Here is a 21,096-nt window from a genome sequence, read left to right as displayed (position 1 = left end):
GACCGGCTGAGGTCGCGGCTTTAAAAAGTTTTCTGGATGATTATTTGATGCACTGCTTCACTTTGCATCTGCAGCATCAGGCGCGGGTTTCACACAGAGCACAGCCCACATTCACATTTCACATTAGTCAGCCGCTTTGGCTTGGCTGTCCTGCACACAGTGTGGTGGTGTTGTGTGACTGCACATACACACACACACACACACACACACACACACAGAGCTCATACCGTCATCCAAGAGCCGTGAAGAGGGAGCTCTGTGGCTCTAAGAACTTAAAATTCAAATATTTTGTTATTCAACCGAGTGAGTCAGTGTGCTGACTTGATTGTGCAGTCTGTGTGACACTGGGTCAGAAACATTTTTGCAGCCATACACTTGTATTTATCTTGCGTAATAGATTGAGATTAGTTTCAATAAAGGGTCCAGTTTAGGCGGAGCTTTCACTCATCATTTAACGCTCACCATCACATCACATTTGGGATTAATCCAAAGATGAATAACACTTGCTGGAGCTGTTATCAATAAATCTACTGATCATTTTCTTGAGTTACTGTTCAGTCTAGGGCTGCACAATAAGAGGAATATATGCAATATGCAATAAAGTAGTTGAATATCATGATAAATACTTGGAGAGGTACTCCTGTATTTTTCAACCTGGACCCTATTTTCCCAGGTTTTGGTGTCTAAGACAGTTGTGAGTGCAGCGATCCAGTATTGAGAGAGTGTGCTGCAGCCTACAGTGTAACCACTCGGGGCAGGTGTGCCTCGTCAATTTACGCCCATTAAACGTGCTTGTTTTTGCCACTGACCAACTCAGATCGGTTAATATGAGTGTCTTACAACATTACAGAAAGCAGCCTACAGAGAAATGTTTTTCTTTACCTTTCGCTGTTGTTGTCTGTTTGGTGTCCAGGGGTGCGTTTTGAATCACATAATTTTTCTTTTTACTTTTAGTAGGTACAGCTGCCCTTAAAAAGTACGTACTGTACTGTACTGTACTACTACAATCGGGACACACTACTTTCTCCATTACCTAAGAGATTAAACAAATGCCACTTACGGATACAGATACAAGATCAACCTGGATAGCTCTGCTGTTGTTACTTTGCAGTGTATGTAGTTTAACTTTAAAGTTATAACTACACAGATTGTAGATTTGAACATATTATATTTGTGACAGTGAAATTACATCTGCAGTTCTCTTTCATTGTTATTTTTATAGTTACGTCCTTTTGTTGTTTGTGATATTTATGATTATTTTGTTCACTTAATTGATATTCCTATTGTTACTATTTGACTGGCCATCAGCCGTCATTGCGACTTCTGATAACTGTCAATCAGCTGTCAATAAGTTGTCAAGCTGTCAGGTGTTTGGGCTCAGTCAGTGTGAGTTATCGTCCCCTGTGCAGAGGATTGTGGGTAAGAAAAGCATCCTGGCTTGCATACTGCATAATCGGACCAGATGTAGTAGAACATCCTGGTATTTTTGGCATACTGCATTTGACATAGTATGTATTGGGACACACTAAATCTTCTTCTGGCACACTATATAGTATGGTAGAATGGGGATTGGAACACACAGAAAGTCTCGCTGACAAATCAGCTAAATATTCAGCTGTGACACTGAAAATCTTTTAGATGAGACTGAGATATGCTTTCTGTACTCCAACATAAACTATTACCAGCACTACTCTCTCAAACTCTCACACACATTTACACCATTTATTTCCCTCAACAAGTTACGTCCCATGAGATATTATATAACAGGACTTCTTGTCAGCGAGACTTGGACACAAAATAGACTGGAACAAGCGTAAGGTGAGGAAAAATGTTTCATTTCTCTGTAGGGTCTTTCTTGTGATGTTGTAAGACTTTCATATATTAACAATCTGAGCCTGTCAGTGGCAAAAACGAGCACAAAGGCCCCAATAAAAAAAGAATAATAGTTAAAGTTTATAGTGCAGTTTTCTACTGCTACTCTCTCTCAAGTGACTCAAAATATCCCAGAGTGCAATATCATACACTGTGTTTCTATTGCCAAGTTGACATGGCAATGACGACTGAAAGGGATATGTTGTGAAGCCCTAGTTTAGTCTATGAAATATTATACAGCAGAGAAAACTGGATGAAATTGGCATCCTCATGTTGCTTTATTAGTTCAGCAAACAGTCCAGATCCTAAAGATATTTTATTAACTATCATATATGACCAAACACCAAATTCTCACATTTGAAGAGCCGTTATCAGCATGTTTTATATTTCTGCTTGAAAAACACTGAAAAGACGAATCAGTTATCAAAAGAATTGCCTTTTGATCGACTAGTTGTTTCAGCTCTGGAGTTACGTGTGATTGTTGTGGCTGTGTCACTGTCTCTGTGTGTATGTATGTGCAGAGAGAGCATGTGGGCAGTCGGTAGCATCACCATATGTCTCCAACAGACATCACACCTTTCTCTTTCCTGTGAATAAGGCATTAATAGATTGAATGCTCGCAGCACAGTTTGTCATGCTTCATGCATCGACAGAGCGAGGGAAGTCACAGGCTTTGGATCCTGTCATATTGTCACTCACAGGAAGTGATGTTGCTGCTTGTCAAGGCGGTGAGCAGGGGGGACCGAAATGGTGCTACGTGCTCTAACCACCCTCTCAGTTAGCTCACAGGTTTCCTGTGGTTTTCATCATTGTGTATCTCCGGCTGCAGAAAGCAGAATGCGTGCACTGAAAAGAAAAACGTGCAAGAGAGTCATTTGACGGGCTCAGCGTGCTGGTGGAGGAATTTTCTCCTAATGTCCACACAGCTGGGGAAATCGGTGGCATGCACTGAATAGAAATGATGTTCATTGTCCTCACGGCAACAGCTGTGGTAGGAAGATAGTGGCAGCAAGTACTGCATCGACTCCCTCCCTTACACAAGCCCTTGAATTTACATATTGTCCCACATCATGTGTCACAATGAGGTCAAAGTCAGAAGGGCGCGCGCTCTAAGCCCTCTCAGCTCTGTTTGTTTGAGTGTATTCCACCTCACCACACCTGGGGCCAAGCTTTGTGACCAGGTAGTGTTTGTGCACAGTCTGCTTATATGTCGTGCCTCTGACTGACCCTCCCCCCCTGCTGTGTGATGGTGGAGTGAGGGATTAGCGTGGATTTGATGGCCTCGGTGGGACTTAGTGTGGCGAGCGGCGCTGAGTTTAGAACCCGCTGGGAGGAACTGATTACACTTTGAGAACATAATGGACCTCTTGATGTTTGCCGTCTTGTTTTTTGTAAGGTGGTGGATCATGTGAGGTGTGTTTCCTCTGTGTTGTATAACTGACGATGATCCAACGAGAGACTTATTCCAGCAATTAAACACTCTGTCAGAAAGTGAGGAAACAAATGCACGAGGCAGATGGCTGCCATTTTCATATTCTCTGGGTTTGTCCTTTTTCATTTTGGCAAGAGATTACTGAAGAGATAATGATGGATTAGAAGTTGATTGCTCTTTTGTTGCATTATACCCTTGGCAACACCACAGACACATTCATGGCACAGTGTAAATATTTCCTTAAATACATTTGGCAGCTAGATAAAGCCATTGCAAAGAAATGCTTCTAGCAAACGCTCCAACAACGACAACTACTGGGCTGAAACAAACAGTGTGGAGAAGCCGATCTTTATCCCAAGACTGTGATGTGAACTAAGCGTAGAATATTGGGAGAAAATCGACCATATACAGCATAAATATTTAGTTCGGGCAGCTTCCTTCATACCTACAGATCTGCATCTTACACAAAGTATTTTAAAATCAATCCTTTGTTGTCTCTGTTTTATTGGGAGCCTGTGAAGAGAAGATAAAACATGACTTATATGATCAGACCTTTTAGTTTCTGTTAAAACTCTGCTGCGTCCCTGATGTTGAAGTCCCCTAAGTAATAAACAACATGAAGAAAGGTCCGCACACTGCAGCTCCCTTAAGTGCAATTTATTACCACATCCACGTGTGCTGTTGTGACATTTCAAGCTAGTACTTTTCTTCAGACTGAACTGCATGTGTAAAGACGCCACCTTTAATGCATATGCTCCAACCACATGACTGTGATGTGATGATCCCAGTGAAATTCCCCCCATTTGCTACACAAAAAACTATTTTAAAAAACAACACAGCGCACAAGACAAACATCAGACTCAGAGCCCTCCTAAGTAGCCTCAGTGTACCCAGACACTGACAGTAAAGGGAAGTGGTTAAATTGTTTACACTGCATCCACATTTTGTTTTGTCTGATGTGATATACACCGATCAGCCAAAACATTCAAACCACTGACAAGTGAAGTGAATAACTTTGATTATTTTGTTCCAGTGCATTGTTCTGCTGGGAAACCTTTGGTTCTAGCATTCATGTGGATACCACCTGACATGTTCCACCCACTCAAACACCGTTGCAGACCAAGTACCCCCCTCCCAGGCAACAGTACTCCCCAATGGCAGTGACCCCCCAGCAGGGCAGTGCACCATGCCACATTGCAAACATGGCTCAGGAATGGCCCAAGGAATGTGACAAAGACCTCAAAGTGTCAACCTGGCCTCCAAATTCCTCAGATCCCAATCTGAATGAGCATCTGTGGCATGTGCCATTAACCCACCTCACAACCCACTGGACTAAATTTATCTGCCACCAAGGCACTGGTGCCAGACACCCAGGACACTACCAGAGGTCCTGTGTCCATGCCTCGTAAGATCCAAGGAGGCCCCGCCTTGGATTACGGGCCCATCTGGGGCACCAGCACATCACAAGAATTCTTGAGCAGATTAGGACCTGGGAAATTTAGAAGCAAGGTCGACACCTTGAGCTTTTTGTCACGCTCCACAGGCCATTTCTAAACAGTTTTTGTAGTGTGGCATGCTGCTTTTTTCTGCTGGGGGGGCACTGCCATTGGGGAGTATTGATCGGTGTATAGTTTTTGTAATATGATTTTGTTGTTTGGTTAAATGTTGTGTTTTGTATTTATGTGTTATGTGAAGCGGTGTGCGTCCTGAGACAGACGACAAAATATTCTGATAGTAAAGTGAAATCAAATCAAATGTTATTAAGAGACCATTTTGCCGAACACATATTGTGTATCCAATGTCAGCCCACTCATTTACACTAAAAAATATTAATGAAGATTGAGTTCAAAGAAAGAAAACCTTTATGTCAGCTGTTGTAGATTAAAATGCTGAATTATAAAAGGACAAAACGAAAAGAAAATGTAAAACCACAGAGCTGTAGCGTAGAATATAATAAAGGGAAACTCCATGTCTTTGTAAGCAGAAGAGTTGATTAAGAATTTATAAATTGGGGAAGGACAGAAGCGTCAAAAAAACAGAAAATCTCAGTGCTTTGGCCTCAGGCTCAGTTTTTTATTTCTAATTTCTCAAACAAGCCTTCATCAGAGCCTCGAGTTCAGTGGATCGAGGATTAGTTCAGTCTTCTTAGATCATATTAGTTCAAATGAGACGATCCTTTTTCAAACATCTTCACATTAAACCCTTCTGACGGTGCCTGTGAAGGTGCGTAATGAAAACAAGAAAGGTGGAGGGGGAAAAAAAGCAATCATGCTGCCTGCTCTGTGAGATTTATTAAGGTGGACTGACTGTGGTATCATAGCAACAGATACAGATTGCTTGAGCAAATATTCCCTTAATTCCGTATTTGTTTTTAAAGGCTCTCATGTATGGAGACAGATGGCCCGAGGAAGACACGCTATCCGCCGTCCTAAATGGGTGTTTTTTAGAGGTTTTAAAAGTGTTTGCCGTGCTTTTGGCTGCACACAAGCACCGAGCGTAAGCCAACACAGACGGCTGCCGGCCATAGTCAGGGACTTTGCCAGTTCTCAGTAAATATTCACAATATGCTGTTTGTGTACTCTGGCCTGTCTGCCTCTGAGTGCCCTCTATCCACTCACTGACGATGGGTTTTCTGTGTCAATATTGGCCGAGGGCATATAAAGCAGGACTAACATGTTTCTCTGTCTCTGTCTCTGTCTGTTGCAGGGGCGCGTTCTCTGAGGTGGTGATGGCTCGGGAGAAGACCACGGGAAAGATGGTGGCAATCAAGTGCATCCCGAAAAAAGCGCTGAAGGGGAAGGAGTCGAGCATCGAAAATGAAATCGCTGTGCTTAGGAAGTAGGTACCGCATCACTGAGCCGCGGGGGAGTTTGCAGAAGAAGAACACCACTTTAGAAAGGGTCACCACCTCGCAGCGTCCTCGGGGAAGCTCTTGTGTGTGTGTGTGTCTCTGAGTAATGACTCAGAGTCGGGATGCTGGTGCCGCTCAGTTTATTTAACAGTCATTGTCAGGCTTAAGTGACTTCCTTGTCGAATCCCATCTATCCACCATTTTGGGTCTTTGCAGTGTACACACACACACACACACATTTGCACACTGACATGATAGGATTGCGCTGACACCAGGTGACACTCCATCCTCCTCCAGGGCCTGATGGGTATTTCCCCTGAGAAGCTCAGTTATCAGTCACTCTCGAAGTGAGCACGCCAGTTGTTGGGTGTTGTTGCCTGGTTACGGTTGCTATCCTTTGAGTTCCTCCCTCTTTTTCTTTCTCTTTTATTATTTCTCCTTCTCTTTATAATCTTTACTCGTCTCTGTGAGTCTAACAGCCCTCTAACTGCAACCTCATTTTCTTTCTGGACTTTGCTCTGAAAGGAAGTTGTGAAGGTTGTTTAGTCCTTTGAGACTTTCTCCACCGCCTCCTCTTCCACCCCCACCTTTTCCTTTTCAGCCACCTGCCCTTGCGAACACACTCTGTCATCTGCATATCTCTTTGCAGAGGTTTTTTTTTTCTCTCCTGCTAAAACCTTGTTGTGTGGTTGCCTGGACACAGACTCCCAGCATCTTGATCCATCCTGTGCGATTTTCTTCAGGTGCTCCCGCTGACGGGGATTGCCACTTAATGACTCATTGATTCGTGTCCTTTTCAAGAACCCCCTCTGTCACACACAAAAGGTCTCTCCCTCGTGTGAAGGATACAGTGTGCCAGGTTTATTTTTGACAAGCGTGAACATACACATGTGCACAAACACACACACATGGTATAATTACAAAGTGCTGCAACCGAAAGCAAAAAAAAAGCTCAGTTTTCATTTGGCAGGGCATCATTTCAACAAAAGAAAAGGCTAATTGCACCTCATTAGTGGCCTGTGCTGAAATGAACAGAAGCTGACAGCAAGCAAAGTGAATTTTCTCTATATCTGTCTCTGCAGGATAAAGCATGAGAACATTGTGGCTCTGGAGGACATCTATGAGAGCTCAAACCACCTGTACCTCATAATGCAGCTGTGAGTACATCAACCCACCACATTGTTTGTTTAGGTCAGCTCTTTGTCTCCCATTCGGCCCGTCATTTTGATAATGTGTTGTGTCTTTTTATTTTTTTTGCTTGAATAAGCGTCTGTAATGTCCTTGCGGCATATTTGCCCTCAGATGAATGTCTGAGCGAGGCACAGTGATGCTTTAAAGATGAAGGAGAAATGAGGAGCGTGTTTATCCGGGGGTTAGATAAGAAGATTGATATGGGGGTCATGTGGAGGATGAGCCCCTGTTTGTTCCTGTCAGGTATTATTATTATTATTATTACATTTGAGTCACAAAGCTTAGCATCTGTTTTTCAGAAAATAAATACCTTGTTGATCTTTGAAAAACCCACAAGGTCATTTGAAATCACTTCTTGCTGCATGATACAAAAGATTTTAAACCTGTTTCCCAAATTGTGACTGTAACTGTGTTTTATTAGTAGTTACACTTCCCCTCATTGACTTACCCTCAGCCCTTTGGTGTTACGTAACAGCAAACGTTGCGCGGAGGCCACTTGATGAGCAGAGGGGAAAGTGGGTGGGGGAGGAGTGAGGGATTTAAATGGGACGACCTGTCCTTGTACACTTTCAGCCCAAACTGTCATGATTGACCGCCAGATGTAAACTTGGTGCTACGCTGCTCTTTACAAATCATCAGAAATACCTGCAGATTGGTGTGCTCAGTAGCTCAGTAGGTAGGGTGCGTGCCCCGTGTACATAGGCAGAGTCCTAGCTACAGTGGCCACTTGTTCGATTCCAGCCAGGGGCCCTTTGCTGCATGTCGTCCCCTCACTCTCTCACCCTGTAACGCTTCAAAACTGTTCTGCCATTAAAGGTAATAATCTTAAAAAAAAGAAATACCTGCAAACTAATTTAAATGAGGTGAAGGCGTCTGCTGGGGACAACTGCAGTTGTTGGTTGCTAGCAGGCTGAAAAGTGAAGCCAACGCAGAAGTGCCGAAACTGCAGTTTATTTACGGCTTGCACCGAAACAGAGTCAATCTCCATAGACTGCCATGTTAAAATGCCTAACTTTACAGGAGAAATAAACATGTTTACAGCCTGGTACAACAAACAGTTTAGGTCTCCATAGCTAATTTCCCCATTCATGACAACTGTAGGGGTGCTGAATTTCTTTTTGCTCTTAATCAAGGCTTTAAGTTAATGGCAGGGCTGCATGAGTGACAGACTCTCTGTGAGGCATTGCTTAAGTCTATAGCCCCGTTTCCACCAATCACTTTCAGTATGGTACCTTTGGAACCAAAGGTAACCCTTCAGACATGGTATCTAAACTAGGGATGCACCGAAATGAAAATTTGTGGCCGAAGCCGAAGCCGAATAATATTAAACGCTTGGCCGAGTACCGAATACTGAATATCGTTGTTTAGTTTTTCATTTGTTTTTGCAGATGAACCCCCTCCAGATTAGTGTTGTCACGGTACCAAAATTGGATCCCACTGTACGATACAACAGTCCCTAAAGAGCGGTGAGGTTTGTGGGCCGTGAACGGCTCGTTTCTCCTCTGACACGTCACATACCTGTGTTCGGCTGGCTCGGCTGTTCAGGTACTTCTGGGCAGTCATGACGCCAAGAAGAGGATATTAGCGGAGCCGACTTGTCCGTCGCCGGTAAGCCGATGGCCGCCATATTTGACAGGAATACATTACTGTCTGTGTCTATGACCCCCGTTCAACCCACAATCGGTGGGATTCGCCTTTCGTTTCTGCTGCTGGTTGAAATCTGTAGGCTGCTCGCACAGTGTGCTGAATGATTTAAGCCTGTTTTGCTCGCTCAAAACTATTTTTAGTCGCAAATGCGAGTGCGGTAACGGACGGATCGCCACACTGCCTACATTTTAATCCGCCCGTCACGGCAAGCTGTTTGATTGCGTTATCAAAACACGCCACTATTATTCGGCCTTGCTTTTAACTTATTCCACCGAATACCGAATGTGTGTTTTTTTGCAATATTCGGCCAAATATATTCGGTTACCGAATATTCAGTGCATCCCTAATCTAAACCCTAGCGTTTCCACTGCAAACAGTACTCTTAAATCTGGGCGGGGTTGTTGTCACTATCGGTGACTCAGATGGAAGTCTGCACCGTGTTTATCGTCCACAGACCGAGGCTACATGCCGACATTTTCAGAACAAAATAAAACAGACAGCACTGAGAGTCTCTCTCCATGGGATATTTTAAAAAAGCAGGTTTGTGCATTTAGTCCTTCTCAGGCAAGTTCGGGGGTTTAGTGTTGCCGTAGCCCACAGGAATGACGCTCTACGACACTTTTTTTTTTTTCCTCCAAGTGAGGATTGGAATATAAGTTTTAAAAAATTAATATATATAAATGCTTGAAGATCTACTCATTACTAAAAGTGTATGTAATATAAAAACTTAAGTAATGGTCAAAGTTGTCAAAGTTGTTGTTCCACCTTAAAAGTTGCCGGCAGTTGGCCCGGTGAATTGAATTATTTTTTCTACGACTTAAGCTGCTGCAAGAAGCAGCAAAACATTGTTTCTTTTTATAGTCATAGTTTACTAATATATATAAAACCCTCCACAGTATGAACAGTGGTTACATGAGCCTCGAAACCAGCCAGAGCTCAGCCCTGAGCAGAGTGACTGCCACGTGGCTTCGGAGCCTGAGGTTGCCAACCCCTCACCTAAACTATTAGAAAAACTAAAACTGGAAAGCATGTCACATAGTGAATTAATGAATTTAAAAATATATATTTTATTTGTTTTCCAATTTATTCATCTTTTCCTTCAGTGGTAGGCAACTGGAGTTTTATGTGTAGTTAGTGTCTACAGCAGGACGATGGTGAGCGCTTCAGTCCAGCACATCATAAAAATGCTCCCACTTTTTGTTTGTTTTTTCAAATGATGTGCTGCATGTCGGTTTTGTTTCTATGACAAAAATATCTTGACATTAACGTTAGCTAGGTAGCTAATGACGTACCTGAAGTGAACTGTGTCCTTGGAGGGTTTCATTTGTGTGTAAGAAACTTGCTTTGTAGCCATTCCCATGACCGTTATCAGTAAACGTGAGGCCTCCCTTTTGCTCCTGCTCCTCTACATTTTAATTATACCACGTGACTGACTCTGTTCTGCTTCGTCAGACCTACAGAGGACACTCCAGGTTTCAGAGCTCTGACCGTTCAGCTGAAATAAGACTGACTCTGTTATAACTCTTATTATTCTGTTCTATCATTTTATTAAGTAACACAAAAGACAACTTGATCGTTTCACTCTTTACTTTGTTCACTTATGCCGCCACACACTTCAGTTCCTCAGACAAAGGGAATGACACATTGGATGGTGGTGGGGATTCCCCCTGAGGGCTGGTGCCGAGGGGAAGTCAGTGAGGGCATGTTGGATGACTAATGAAACACAGTGTTTGTTTGTTCTGTGCTTGCACTTTTTATGACACAAGAAATATATGAAGATAATGTTTTTATTAAAATATAAAGTAATAGAAAGTAACAGAGACAGGCTAGCTGTTTCCCTCTGTCTCTAGTCTTTGTGCTAAGCTGAGCTCCTCTGGTCTCTGCTTCATTTTCACTGTACAGACATGAAAGTGGGATAAATCTTCTTGCCTAATTCTTGGCAACGAAGGGAATAAGCACTTTTTCTTTAAGCTCTTCAAGCTCAAGCTTTTGTTGAGAGCTGTTGATTCCACTTAACGGTCATTTCGAGGCTGCAGTTCAAAATGTTTATGTAGCAAGTGTCTTGTTGCTAAATGTATTTCTGTGTTTGTGAAACCGCGTGTGTTAAAACCTCTGTAGCCGTTTTCCTGTGTGACATATGTCGTCATGGTTTCACAGACCTTTCCCCCCTCACCACATAATTTCGCAGTGTTCGTGACTAATGCACAGCAATTTCGGCAGCGATTATCTGCCATCACTGTACCTCTGCACGGTGCGTACCGTTGCCTTCAAGTCTCAATTATGAAAAATGGTGATTGCCAGTCTTCCTTGAAAACGGGAACATACTGTAATTAATGCTCAATTTAATATGAGTCACTTGAGTCTTTATGCCTTCTGCTGGTACATCAGCTGCAAACGCTTCAAAGTTACATAATGTGACAAATGGACAGGTTTCAGAAGTCAAGATGGCATGTGATGAATACCCAAAAACTCCACTTTAAAAAAAATAAAGTGTGTTAGCAGAACTGGTTGATCCAACAACACTGTAACATACAGCCCCTGTACTTTTCCTTTCATGGCCCTCTCCAGAAGCCGAAAAGTTCATGCCCCCCCACCCAATTTTTTTGATCAAATATCAATCAATAATTGGGGAGGCAACTAATAAAAAAGCACCCATGTTGATTTTTAGTGAAATAAAGGTCAGCATGATGGCATCGGAAACCTCTTTTTTGTTTATTTTCCCTATATTCCACTGTACATGTACCATTGACTACTTTTACATGCATACTAACATTCCTCTATCATATGACAATATTCAGAATTTGATAGGGGTCATGTAAAGAGTATATTCTGTCTCTTTGGATAGTAGTATTGCACATGAGTTTGAGAAAAAGATATTGCACTGCATAGACATGTGATCATGATGTTGAAAAATAATATTGTACAAGATATTAAAAAGTAGTATGATGTTGAGATGTGTGGGATATGCTGATATAAGTTCTGCTTTACCATATTTTGACCAGATGAACAACACATTAGGGCAATCGGAGTGTGCAAGGCCGCATGTAAACGGGAATAATAGTTGAATATTATATATGTGTTCATTAGCTGTGTAAACAGCTTAGTAGGAATATTGTCTTTTTAAAATAGGGTCAAAAATTTGAATATTTTGTGCATGTAAACGTAGTCATCGTCATTGTTGTGTCACAATAATTACAACCTTTTATTTATGAAAAATTTTGTAAAACAAAGGTACAAAGTGCTTCAGTCATAAATAAGAAAGAATAAGTAAATACATGTCATAACGATAAATAACAAAAATTATTTGGACAGTGGAAGTGTTCTGATCCATGAACAAGCATCAAATTCATTTTAAAAGGAAATGCAGGTGTTTGCAATTTGTTTTTGTTTTGTTTTTTAGGATAGATTTAAAGGAACTGAATCAACAAGGAGGCTTCTATTATTGTTGTTATTATTATTATAATTGTTATTTTTATTGGTGTTATTTTATTATTATATTAGTATCTGTGCCAAATTTCATGGCAACAGCTGTTGAGATATTTAACTATTACTACTACTGTAATAATAATGATAATAATAATAATAATAATAATAATAATAATAATAATAATAATAATAAAAATAACAATTTAAATTAATAAATTATTGTTTAATCAGTAATATCATTATTTTAAATAAAGTTTAATTTTTATTATCATTATTTAATTAAATTATTTAATTATTAATTTTATTTATACACAACTTTTTACAAAGACCTAAAAACAAGAGAAATTGCCAGATAAAAAATAAATAAAAGTATAATTGATACAATAATAATGACAGGTGAGGTGTGAATTACTGAAATACAATAAAAACAAATAAAAGCAAAACAGAGGAATAACTGACTTGAGAGAACGCATGGCTACAAAATTCAGAAATGAAAGCAGAGCCGTATTTTTCTTTATTTTGTAGGTTAACCTGGTGGCTACATGTCAACTATACTTGTGAGCCAATCAACAATTTGTATTCAGATTGCTTTTACTTTAAATCACTGATTTGTGATCAGGTAAGTGTCCAGAAATAAACCAGTGTTGTGTGCTGACAGGGTGTCTGGAGGCGAGCTGTTCGATCGCATCGTGGAGAAAGGTTTCTACACAGAGATGGACGCCAGTCGGCTCATTCGGCAGGTTTTGGATGCAGTCAACTATCTGCACTCTATGGGCATCGTGCACAGAGACCTGAAGGTACGGCTGTGTCTGGTATTCAAAAATAGTTCCTCGCTAAATCCAGAGTGTTTGTTGTTGTTGTGCCACTGATCTCGTCAAACTCACCGAGAGGGGAAATCCCTGCTATTTAACCTGTGTGTACGTGATATTACGTGAGCGCCTCATGAAGTTCACCCACAGAGGTTAAAGTTCGGGGATTTTCCTTCTCAGTAAAACTGATGAAGCCTCTTGGATGAGCCGTAAAACTCCCCCTAACTCTTGACTGACAAATCGAGGGGGATTTAGTTTCATATTTTGTCTGATATCTTCCCGCCTGGATGACTGAAATTAATCTACACAGACAGAATGTGAGGTCATACGAACACAGACACAGTTATTTAAAACTATTTTTGTCTTATTTCCAGCCAGAGAACCTGCTGTATTTCAGTCCCCACGATGAATCAAAGATAATGATCAGTGACTTTGGCTTGTCAAAGATGGAGGGAACAGGTGACGTGATGGCAACCGCCTGTGGGACTCCAGGATACGTGGGTGAGGACGCCCTCTGAGCTCTGGAAACTTCCTCCCAGATAATTAGATGCACTAGTTGGCTAAACATGATCTAATCTGATCTGCCAGGAGCCGCAGGTCAACCTTAGCCATCTGCTACCGGCAAACACACAAACATTTACGTTCTTCTCCAGCCTCTGTGTCATGATGAAAACTGTTCGAATTGTTTCATCTGATGAATATAGTTTTTCTGACCAATTTAAAAAGAAAATAATCATGATTGTATTTTTCCAGCTCCTGAGGTTTTAGCTCAGAAGCCCTACAGTAAAGCTGTGGACTGCTGGTCTATTGGGGTCATCGCTTATATCCTGTAAGTGCTCTCTCCTAAGTACAATATGATCATTAACTGAGGCTTCTATTGTGTGTGTGTGTGTGTGTGTGTGTGTGTGTGTGTGTGTGTGTGTGTTATCTTTATCTTCTTGTGCTGTTATTTTTAATTTTCATTTAATCAGGAAGCCAGAAACCACCAGTGAAACCTCAGTGAGATTAGAAACCTCTTTATCAAGAGTCCTGACCAAGAAAGGGAGCAAAGTCAGAGACACAGACAAACGTCAAATGAGATTAGAATTGAAAAGTAAACAAGAGTCTACAGCCTTACTAACTCTGAACTTAATCCTAAGGTTCAGCCTGCTCATAATGACATGTCGATGTTAAGCAGACACAGTATTTAGGATACCATGTTCACCATCTGACAGTGGTGAAATTCAATTTCAATCAATTTCAATTTTATTTATAAAGCCCAATATCACAAATCACAATTTGCCTCACAGGGCTTTACAGCATACGACATCCCTCTGTCCTTATGAGATTATGAGAAATTCATACTATACTACTAGTAGCCTACTACCACTACATTATCATTTTATTTTTTAGTACTGTGTATAGTGTATGCACACTAGTATTAAATCTTTGGGAACACATTTTTTTATTTTATGTATCTATTCATGAGGTCAGCATTAATTAATAAACATTTCTGTAACTGTATTAATCATCTAGCTAAGTTTTGGTTGCAGTCCTTCAGTGAGATGTTTTAAAACCAGTGCAACTGGAAATAATAACATTTAGTACAATAATAGAGTGCCCCAGGGATAGGCTGATGCAAAAGTTAGCATTGCACTTGTTCCCACGCCAAAAAGCCTATGGGACTTTTGGATTTTTGACGAAAATAAGCCCTGTGGCAAACCAGAGGTAAAAAGCTAATGTTAGGCCATAAACAAACTACACTAGGGTCACATGATTTAACGTCACCACTATAAAAAACACTGTTAAAGCTGTGTTCGGCGTAGGTCGGCGTGATGACGTTTTGTAGTCTCATTTAGCAACTGCTTTTTTAAAGACACGTAGAACCTTCAAAGTTCACAAATGTGGTATTTACAGATGTATTTTATGTCGTAGAAGAAAACATTAAAGTCTCTTAAGTTAACCACAGACCTTATTTCAGGCATCTAACCAAAGCCCCGTTCAAAAAACCCGTTGACTTTGAGACAAGCGAGTGTTAAAATGCTAACTCATTTCCAGGTTCTAGGTCACTCCATACATCAACAATATCCACTATTCACTGCATTTAGCCATGAAAGCGAGCAACGTGAAGCAACAAAACACAGCCAAGAAATGCTGATTACAGCCATTCTTTGGCTTTGGCATATACAGAAATGTAGGACTAAAGCAATCATAATGAGGATATTGATAAAAATGTTAAAGGATGCAGTTACAAGTTGGTAATATGACAAACCATATAATAGCCATGCAGCACAGAGTTGTAAGACACAACTATAGAAGAGCATATGAGATTGTTAAGGTCACCCTTAACTTTTTGTAATTGTGAAAGGTATAAGCTAAAGCACGTGACCTGTCCTCTAGCTACATGACTCACCCACCTTAACCTACACCCTAGCTAGCTATGAAGTATTTCATTAAAAGAAAAGTGGTCAAGGTTAGGGTAATGGGAAGGCTACATCTCTTCACTCATGCTAAGTTAGCAGTTAGCTAGCTATGAATCAGAATCAGACTTATTGATCTCCAAGGGAAAATTGTGAAGTATTAGGTTAAAAAAGAGGTGGTTAAGGTTAAGGTTAGGGAAACGGGAGGGATACATTTCGTTTCTTATGGTAATGCTAGGTTCGCGATTAGCTAACATTAGCTATGAAGTATTATGTTAACAAAGAAGTGGTTAAGATTAGGCTAATGGGAAGTCTACAACTCGTTACTGTGCTATTGCTAAGTTAGTAGTTAGCTGGCTATGAAGTAATGTTATTACATTAAAAGAGAGGTGGTTAAGGTTAGGGTAATGGGAAGTCCACATCTTGTTACTTATGCTAATGCTAAGTAAGCAATTGGCTAATGTTAGCTATGAACTATTAACTTAAAAGAGGCGGTTGAGGTTAGGATAAGGGTTATGGGAAGGGTGACGTCTCACTACATATAAAGTGAATCATGGGGGTCCAGATAACTGTTGTGTTGGTCATGTCGGCTAAATCACTTTGATCTGCATATGACTGCAGTTTTTTCTTAAAAAAAAAAAAAAAAAAAGCTTATGAAGCTAAATGATTGTCAGATGATAGCTGGTGGATTCTGAGATTGCATTTTGGCTGTTTCTCCTTTCCACAAAGACTGTTTCCTACTGCTCAAACATGGTTGGTCATGTGCACATATCTGTTTATAGAGGTTATCACCAAAGTATCCTCAGGAGACCATGAATATTGATGCCAAATTTCATGGTAACAGAGGATGAGATATTTCTATAAAAACAGAAATGTGAATGTCATGATGGTGCTAGATGAAAAGTCAAACGATCTGGGGACCATGAATCTCTGTAAAACCATCATCCGATCATTAGTAAGATATGACGTCATCGTCAGCGTCATCCCTAGAGTTACACCATATTGTGACTGAAATTGTAAAATACATAAATAAGAATCATGTAAAAGATCTCACCCTGAAAACAATACTGTGGTTTAAAGACGATCTAAAATCCATCAAACCTGAAATAAATCCAGATTCTGAATAACACCATTAAAGCAGAATGACTGTTTGTAGTCTGAGTGATTCCCACAGCCATTGTTCCTGTTTTTAAAGAGCCTGCAAAGCTTTCAGTGGAAAGTGTTACATGATGCTGCCAAATAAATTAAGTGGTGTTGCTCGTTAGCAAAGAGAAAATCCCTGGTCTCGTTATCTATTCAGTAGGTGTGAGGAATTTTAGGGTAATTAAGTGGAAGAGTTTCTAAAGCCCTCACAAATTAGGTTTCTGCCTGGTTGTTATGGAATAATTAGACTGTTTCATAATCAGGATCACAATGTAAATATAAAGCATGAATTTATGTTGTCATTTTTTACTCTATAACATATGAAAATGTGTTTCCTGGTTTTCTCCCTCTGAGTATTCATGTAGCATCCGTAATCCCTCTGAAACGTCTTCTGTTGCATGCCATATAAAAAAATATAACTGCCAGTGAATGAGATTAGGCTGCAGCAAATCCTTTTTAGATTTGGGTTAAAGTTTCTAACATCAGCTGCATGACGGCACTCACACAGACTGCGGTTGTGTAATCGTTCATCTTCATATTCTCAGGCTGTGTGGTTACCCTCCTTTCTATGACGAGAATGATTCGAAGCTCTTTGAGCAGATTCTCAAGGCAGACTATGAGTTTGATGCACCATACTGGGATGACATATCAGACTCAGGTGAGTTATAAGTGTGTGTGTGTGTGTGTGTGTGTGTGTGTGTGTGTGTGTGTGTGCCACTGTGTTTATTTAAAGGTTCCCATTGTTATCTCACCATTTTCAATAAAGGATCTTATGTGTGGAGCTCAGAAACTGGCAAAAATGAATGAAAAAACAGAATTAATACCTACTTAAAACTGAAGATAGTTAAAAGTATGCGACATTCAGAACGTTAACATAGCAGCAAACCACTATTTGCTATGTAAAGATCAAGTGAAGTAATGGCGTCCTGAGTAGGGAATAAAGTCACACTCCCTCTATGTGTGTGCTGCAATCAGAGCTTCTCTGTGGTTTGTGGTGGTAAGCCAGTCTGGCTGCATGTACATGTTAGTGCATGTATGTATCGCAGTGGCGAGCTCATCACTGCCGCTTATATTGCTGATGTCAGGACGGCATTGTCACAGAAGCGTAGTGCCCGCCCTCTGGTTCTCCCCCGGTTGACACTGTTAGCTCTGGTGCAGTGTTGCTGCTGCTTAGCTCTGTTTATTGAGTTAGCACTGTTAGCTGTAAGCCGCTGGCTCAGCCGCCTCCACGTTGAGAACTATGGCTGCACAACTCGTACACTCTAAATGTCAAACAGAGCCCCTTTCACTAGCTTGAATGGAGTCTATATTTTTCCTTTAACCTGTTGTCCCATCCCTTTTTGCTCTGAACATGTCTAGAACACAGCAGAACTTCTGTCAACATTTTACTGTTCCTGTAATACGTAGGGTGCGTTTGTAAATCCAATCTGACACGCACTAAGTGTTCTATTTCTACATGAATTAACATACAGATAAGTTAATCACACATTCACTCTGCTTGGCACTCTGCTGCTCCGCAGCAGAGCGCCCAGGGTAGCTCTGCTGCTCCGAGAGTGTGGTGCTCTGAATAACCAAACAGTACACTCCAACAGCGCTACAAATTTACGAACGGTCCAGTTTGTGCCAGAGTGCACCCTGGCATTTAGAGTGAGTATTTCCTTACACACCCTTAGATAAACTATGTGCTTGTTAAAAATGTAAACTGATCTGGGGAAACAGCACCTTTACTTTACTTGCATATTTGTACAACAATGATGGTCTTTTAAGTTTTGAAGACATAAAACAAAAGATTGGATTGATTCCAAGCACTTCTCAGTATTAGAAACTTTCAGAACAAAAACACAAGACTCACTCGGTATGCCAAATGTCAACACTTGAGAAAAGATGGCTAAGTCTTCTTATGACAAGTGGCCAAATCTCCCAGGACTTAGACTCCGTCAATAGACTGGTAAAAATGAAGAAAATCTTTCCTTCATCTCAAATCAGTTGATGAAATTAATTAGACATATATAAATATATGTATTTGATTCCCACCTTGGGACCTTTGTTGCATGTCTTTCTGTCTCCCTGTTTCACTGTCATCTTTCAAATAAAGGCAAAAATGCCAAAAAAAAAAAGGGAAATTCTTTAGGTAAACATCCACATGTTTTAAACCCTGCACAGCTGCTGTAACATTATCTGGTTCCTCCTTGAATACTAAACTAATGAAGCTGGTGTTTAGTATGAGTGCTGCCACAGCTGCGTCTCTATTGTCCCTGTAATTACTACTAAATTACATAGTTCTTTCCAGGACCTTTCACTGCTGCAGAGTATACAACATCCTCTTAACTGGACGTGTTGTTGACCTTTTTCATTTCCCTCCTCAGCCAAAGACTTCATCAGCTGCCTAATGGAGAAGGACCCGGAGAAGAGATTCGAATGTGACCAGGCTCTTCAGCACCCTTGGTGAGAAACTAACCGCCGCCACACTGCGCCTCAACCAGACAAACACAGGGAACCACACACATCTCGCTGCGATTAAACAGCAGTATGACGCAGATTGCCAGGCTTACGCATTTGTCATGGAGAGCATGTCCTCCCACTGTCATCTGTCGCCATGGCTCCGAGCCGCGAACCCACCTCTACTTAGCATTGCCAGCCCTCAGAGAGAAATCTGCTGAATAAATGGCTGCCAATTAGTGGCTGGCGTCCTGAAGGATCCTTGAAGAATGTGGAAGCTTTAATGAACAATTAGGATGTCTTCCCAGGCCTGAGCTGCAGCTAACGAAAGCGAGCGGCGTGGGCTGCTGTCTCCGGCTGAGGTGGCCAATATGAATAGGCCTGTTAGCCAGTAATGGGCCTTTTGGGTCCTGGGCAGGTGGTCCTCCAGATACAAATATGTGGTTTGTGGCAGCGGTAACAGGTGTCATAACAGAGAGAAATGGCTTTCATTGACAGGGTTTCATACATAGATATTATGATGAATGTGTTAGAGAGTGATGCAGTGTGTGAGCTCCTGCAACAACATCACCCCATCAATCAAGATATCTAGCGGAATGAAATTTAATGAACCGAATGAATAGGAAATCAGCATGATGACGATTCCCAAAGGTATTACAGATATAAATATAAACCATTCAGGGTGAAGCTGTGTGTGAATTCTTATTTGCATCATCTAAAAGGACTTTAATTTTCAGGATTGCCGGAGACACAGCTCTCTGCAAGAACATACATGAATCAGTCAGTCGACAGATGCGGAAAAACTTTGCCAAAAGCAAATGGAGGGTGAGTACACAAGATAAATAAAGACAGAATATTCTCTTATCTTCTTCAACAGCTAACATACAGTGCTATGTGTGTCTTTGGTATCACATTCGTCTGTTTACATCCGCTCTTCACAGCAAGCCTTTAATGCCACGGCTGTGATCCGCCACATGAGGCGCCTGCAGCTGGGCACCAGCTTTGGCAGCAACATTCACAACAGCAACTCCATGTCCAACCCTCAGAGCCGTGCTCCGGCCAAGAGCCAGTCTGTGGACTGCGCCCCACTCTCTCTGAAGGACTGTGAGTGACACTTTAGACATCTCTGTAGACACTAACACGTCCATCTTTTAGTGCCGAGCTCTGTTCACTCTGCTGCCCTCCTCATTGAGATGATTGGAAATCTCTTGAGACGTCATTTTCAATTAACCAATTCAATGATTTGACATGAGCCATGTGGTCACAGCATTTCAGGTGCCATTTAATTTAACATAAGATCTAGTACAGTACCACACTTTTGCTAGTTACTTTAATTATGTAAATTATTTATCAAACAATAGAACAAAACAAAAAACATTTGCTTTTTTTGACTGTTGGTGGAGACGTCACCGCTAGATCTGAGAAAGCGTTAAAGCAATTAATAGAATTTATTATTTGCTGTCTTAATATGTTCATCATATTATTTATTGTGTTGAAGTATTTTGTATTCTTTATACTGTAATGGAGTCTCTCAGTGCATTCTGCTGTGAGTTACAACAAAATATGTTCAACAAAGTAATCTTATCTCCACAAGCCAGTCCTTGAATCACATTTCATGGTTTTCATCCATAGAGTTTGCTCAGTTGTCGTGCAGAAAGCTCAGCGATGTTTTCACTGTTTCCAAAGTCAAGAACTTCAAGAAGTAGTCTAGTGATGGTCTACATTTTTCATTGCCAAAAATCCCATGAAAAGAAGCAAAAACCAACAATGAAGTGATCCAATTGTATCGTCTGTGCAGCCAAAACCTGATAAAGCTTACGCCTCTGTGTCATCGAGCTCGGCCGCTGTCGAAAAACTATTAAAAATACATAAATGAGTCACACTGCT

General features: G+C 41.0%; 1 protein-coding gene across 1 annotated transcript in view; it reads left to right on the top strand.

The window, feature by feature from the left end:
* camk1db (calcium/calmodulin-dependent protein kinase 1Db) overlaps window positions 1-21,096 on the top strand; it is a 37,461-nt gene that overhangs the window by 10,921 nt on the left and 5,444 nt on the right. The window contains exons 2-10 of the mRNA XM_049574592.1: window positions 6,011-6,142; window positions 7,238-7,312; window positions 13,078-13,216; window positions 13,603-13,729; window positions 13,982-14,057; window positions 17,316-17,428; window positions 19,137-19,215; window positions 19,947-20,034; window positions 20,151-20,313. Coding sequence (XP_049430549.1) covers window positions 6,011-6,142; window positions 7,238-7,312; window positions 13,078-13,216; window positions 13,603-13,729; window positions 13,982-14,057; window positions 17,316-17,428; window positions 19,137-19,215; window positions 19,947-20,034; window positions 20,151-20,313 — 992 coding nt within the window. The remainder of the gene's footprint in view (window positions 1-6,010; window positions 6,143-7,237; window positions 7,313-13,077; window positions 13,217-13,602; window positions 13,730-13,981; window positions 14,058-17,315; window positions 17,429-19,136; window positions 19,216-19,946; window positions 20,035-20,150; window positions 20,314-21,096) is intronic.

This window comes from Epinephelus fuscoguttatus, linkage group LG4, assembly GCF_011397635.1.
Source record: "Epinephelus fuscoguttatus linkage group LG4, E.fuscoguttatus.final_Chr_v1".
NCBI classification, from domain to species: Eukaryota; Metazoa; Chordata; class Actinopteri; order Perciformes; family Serranidae; genus Epinephelus; species Epinephelus fuscoguttatus.
Note: the sequence above shows the minus strand (reverse complement) of the source record. Positions and strands in the feature narration are given on the sequence as shown.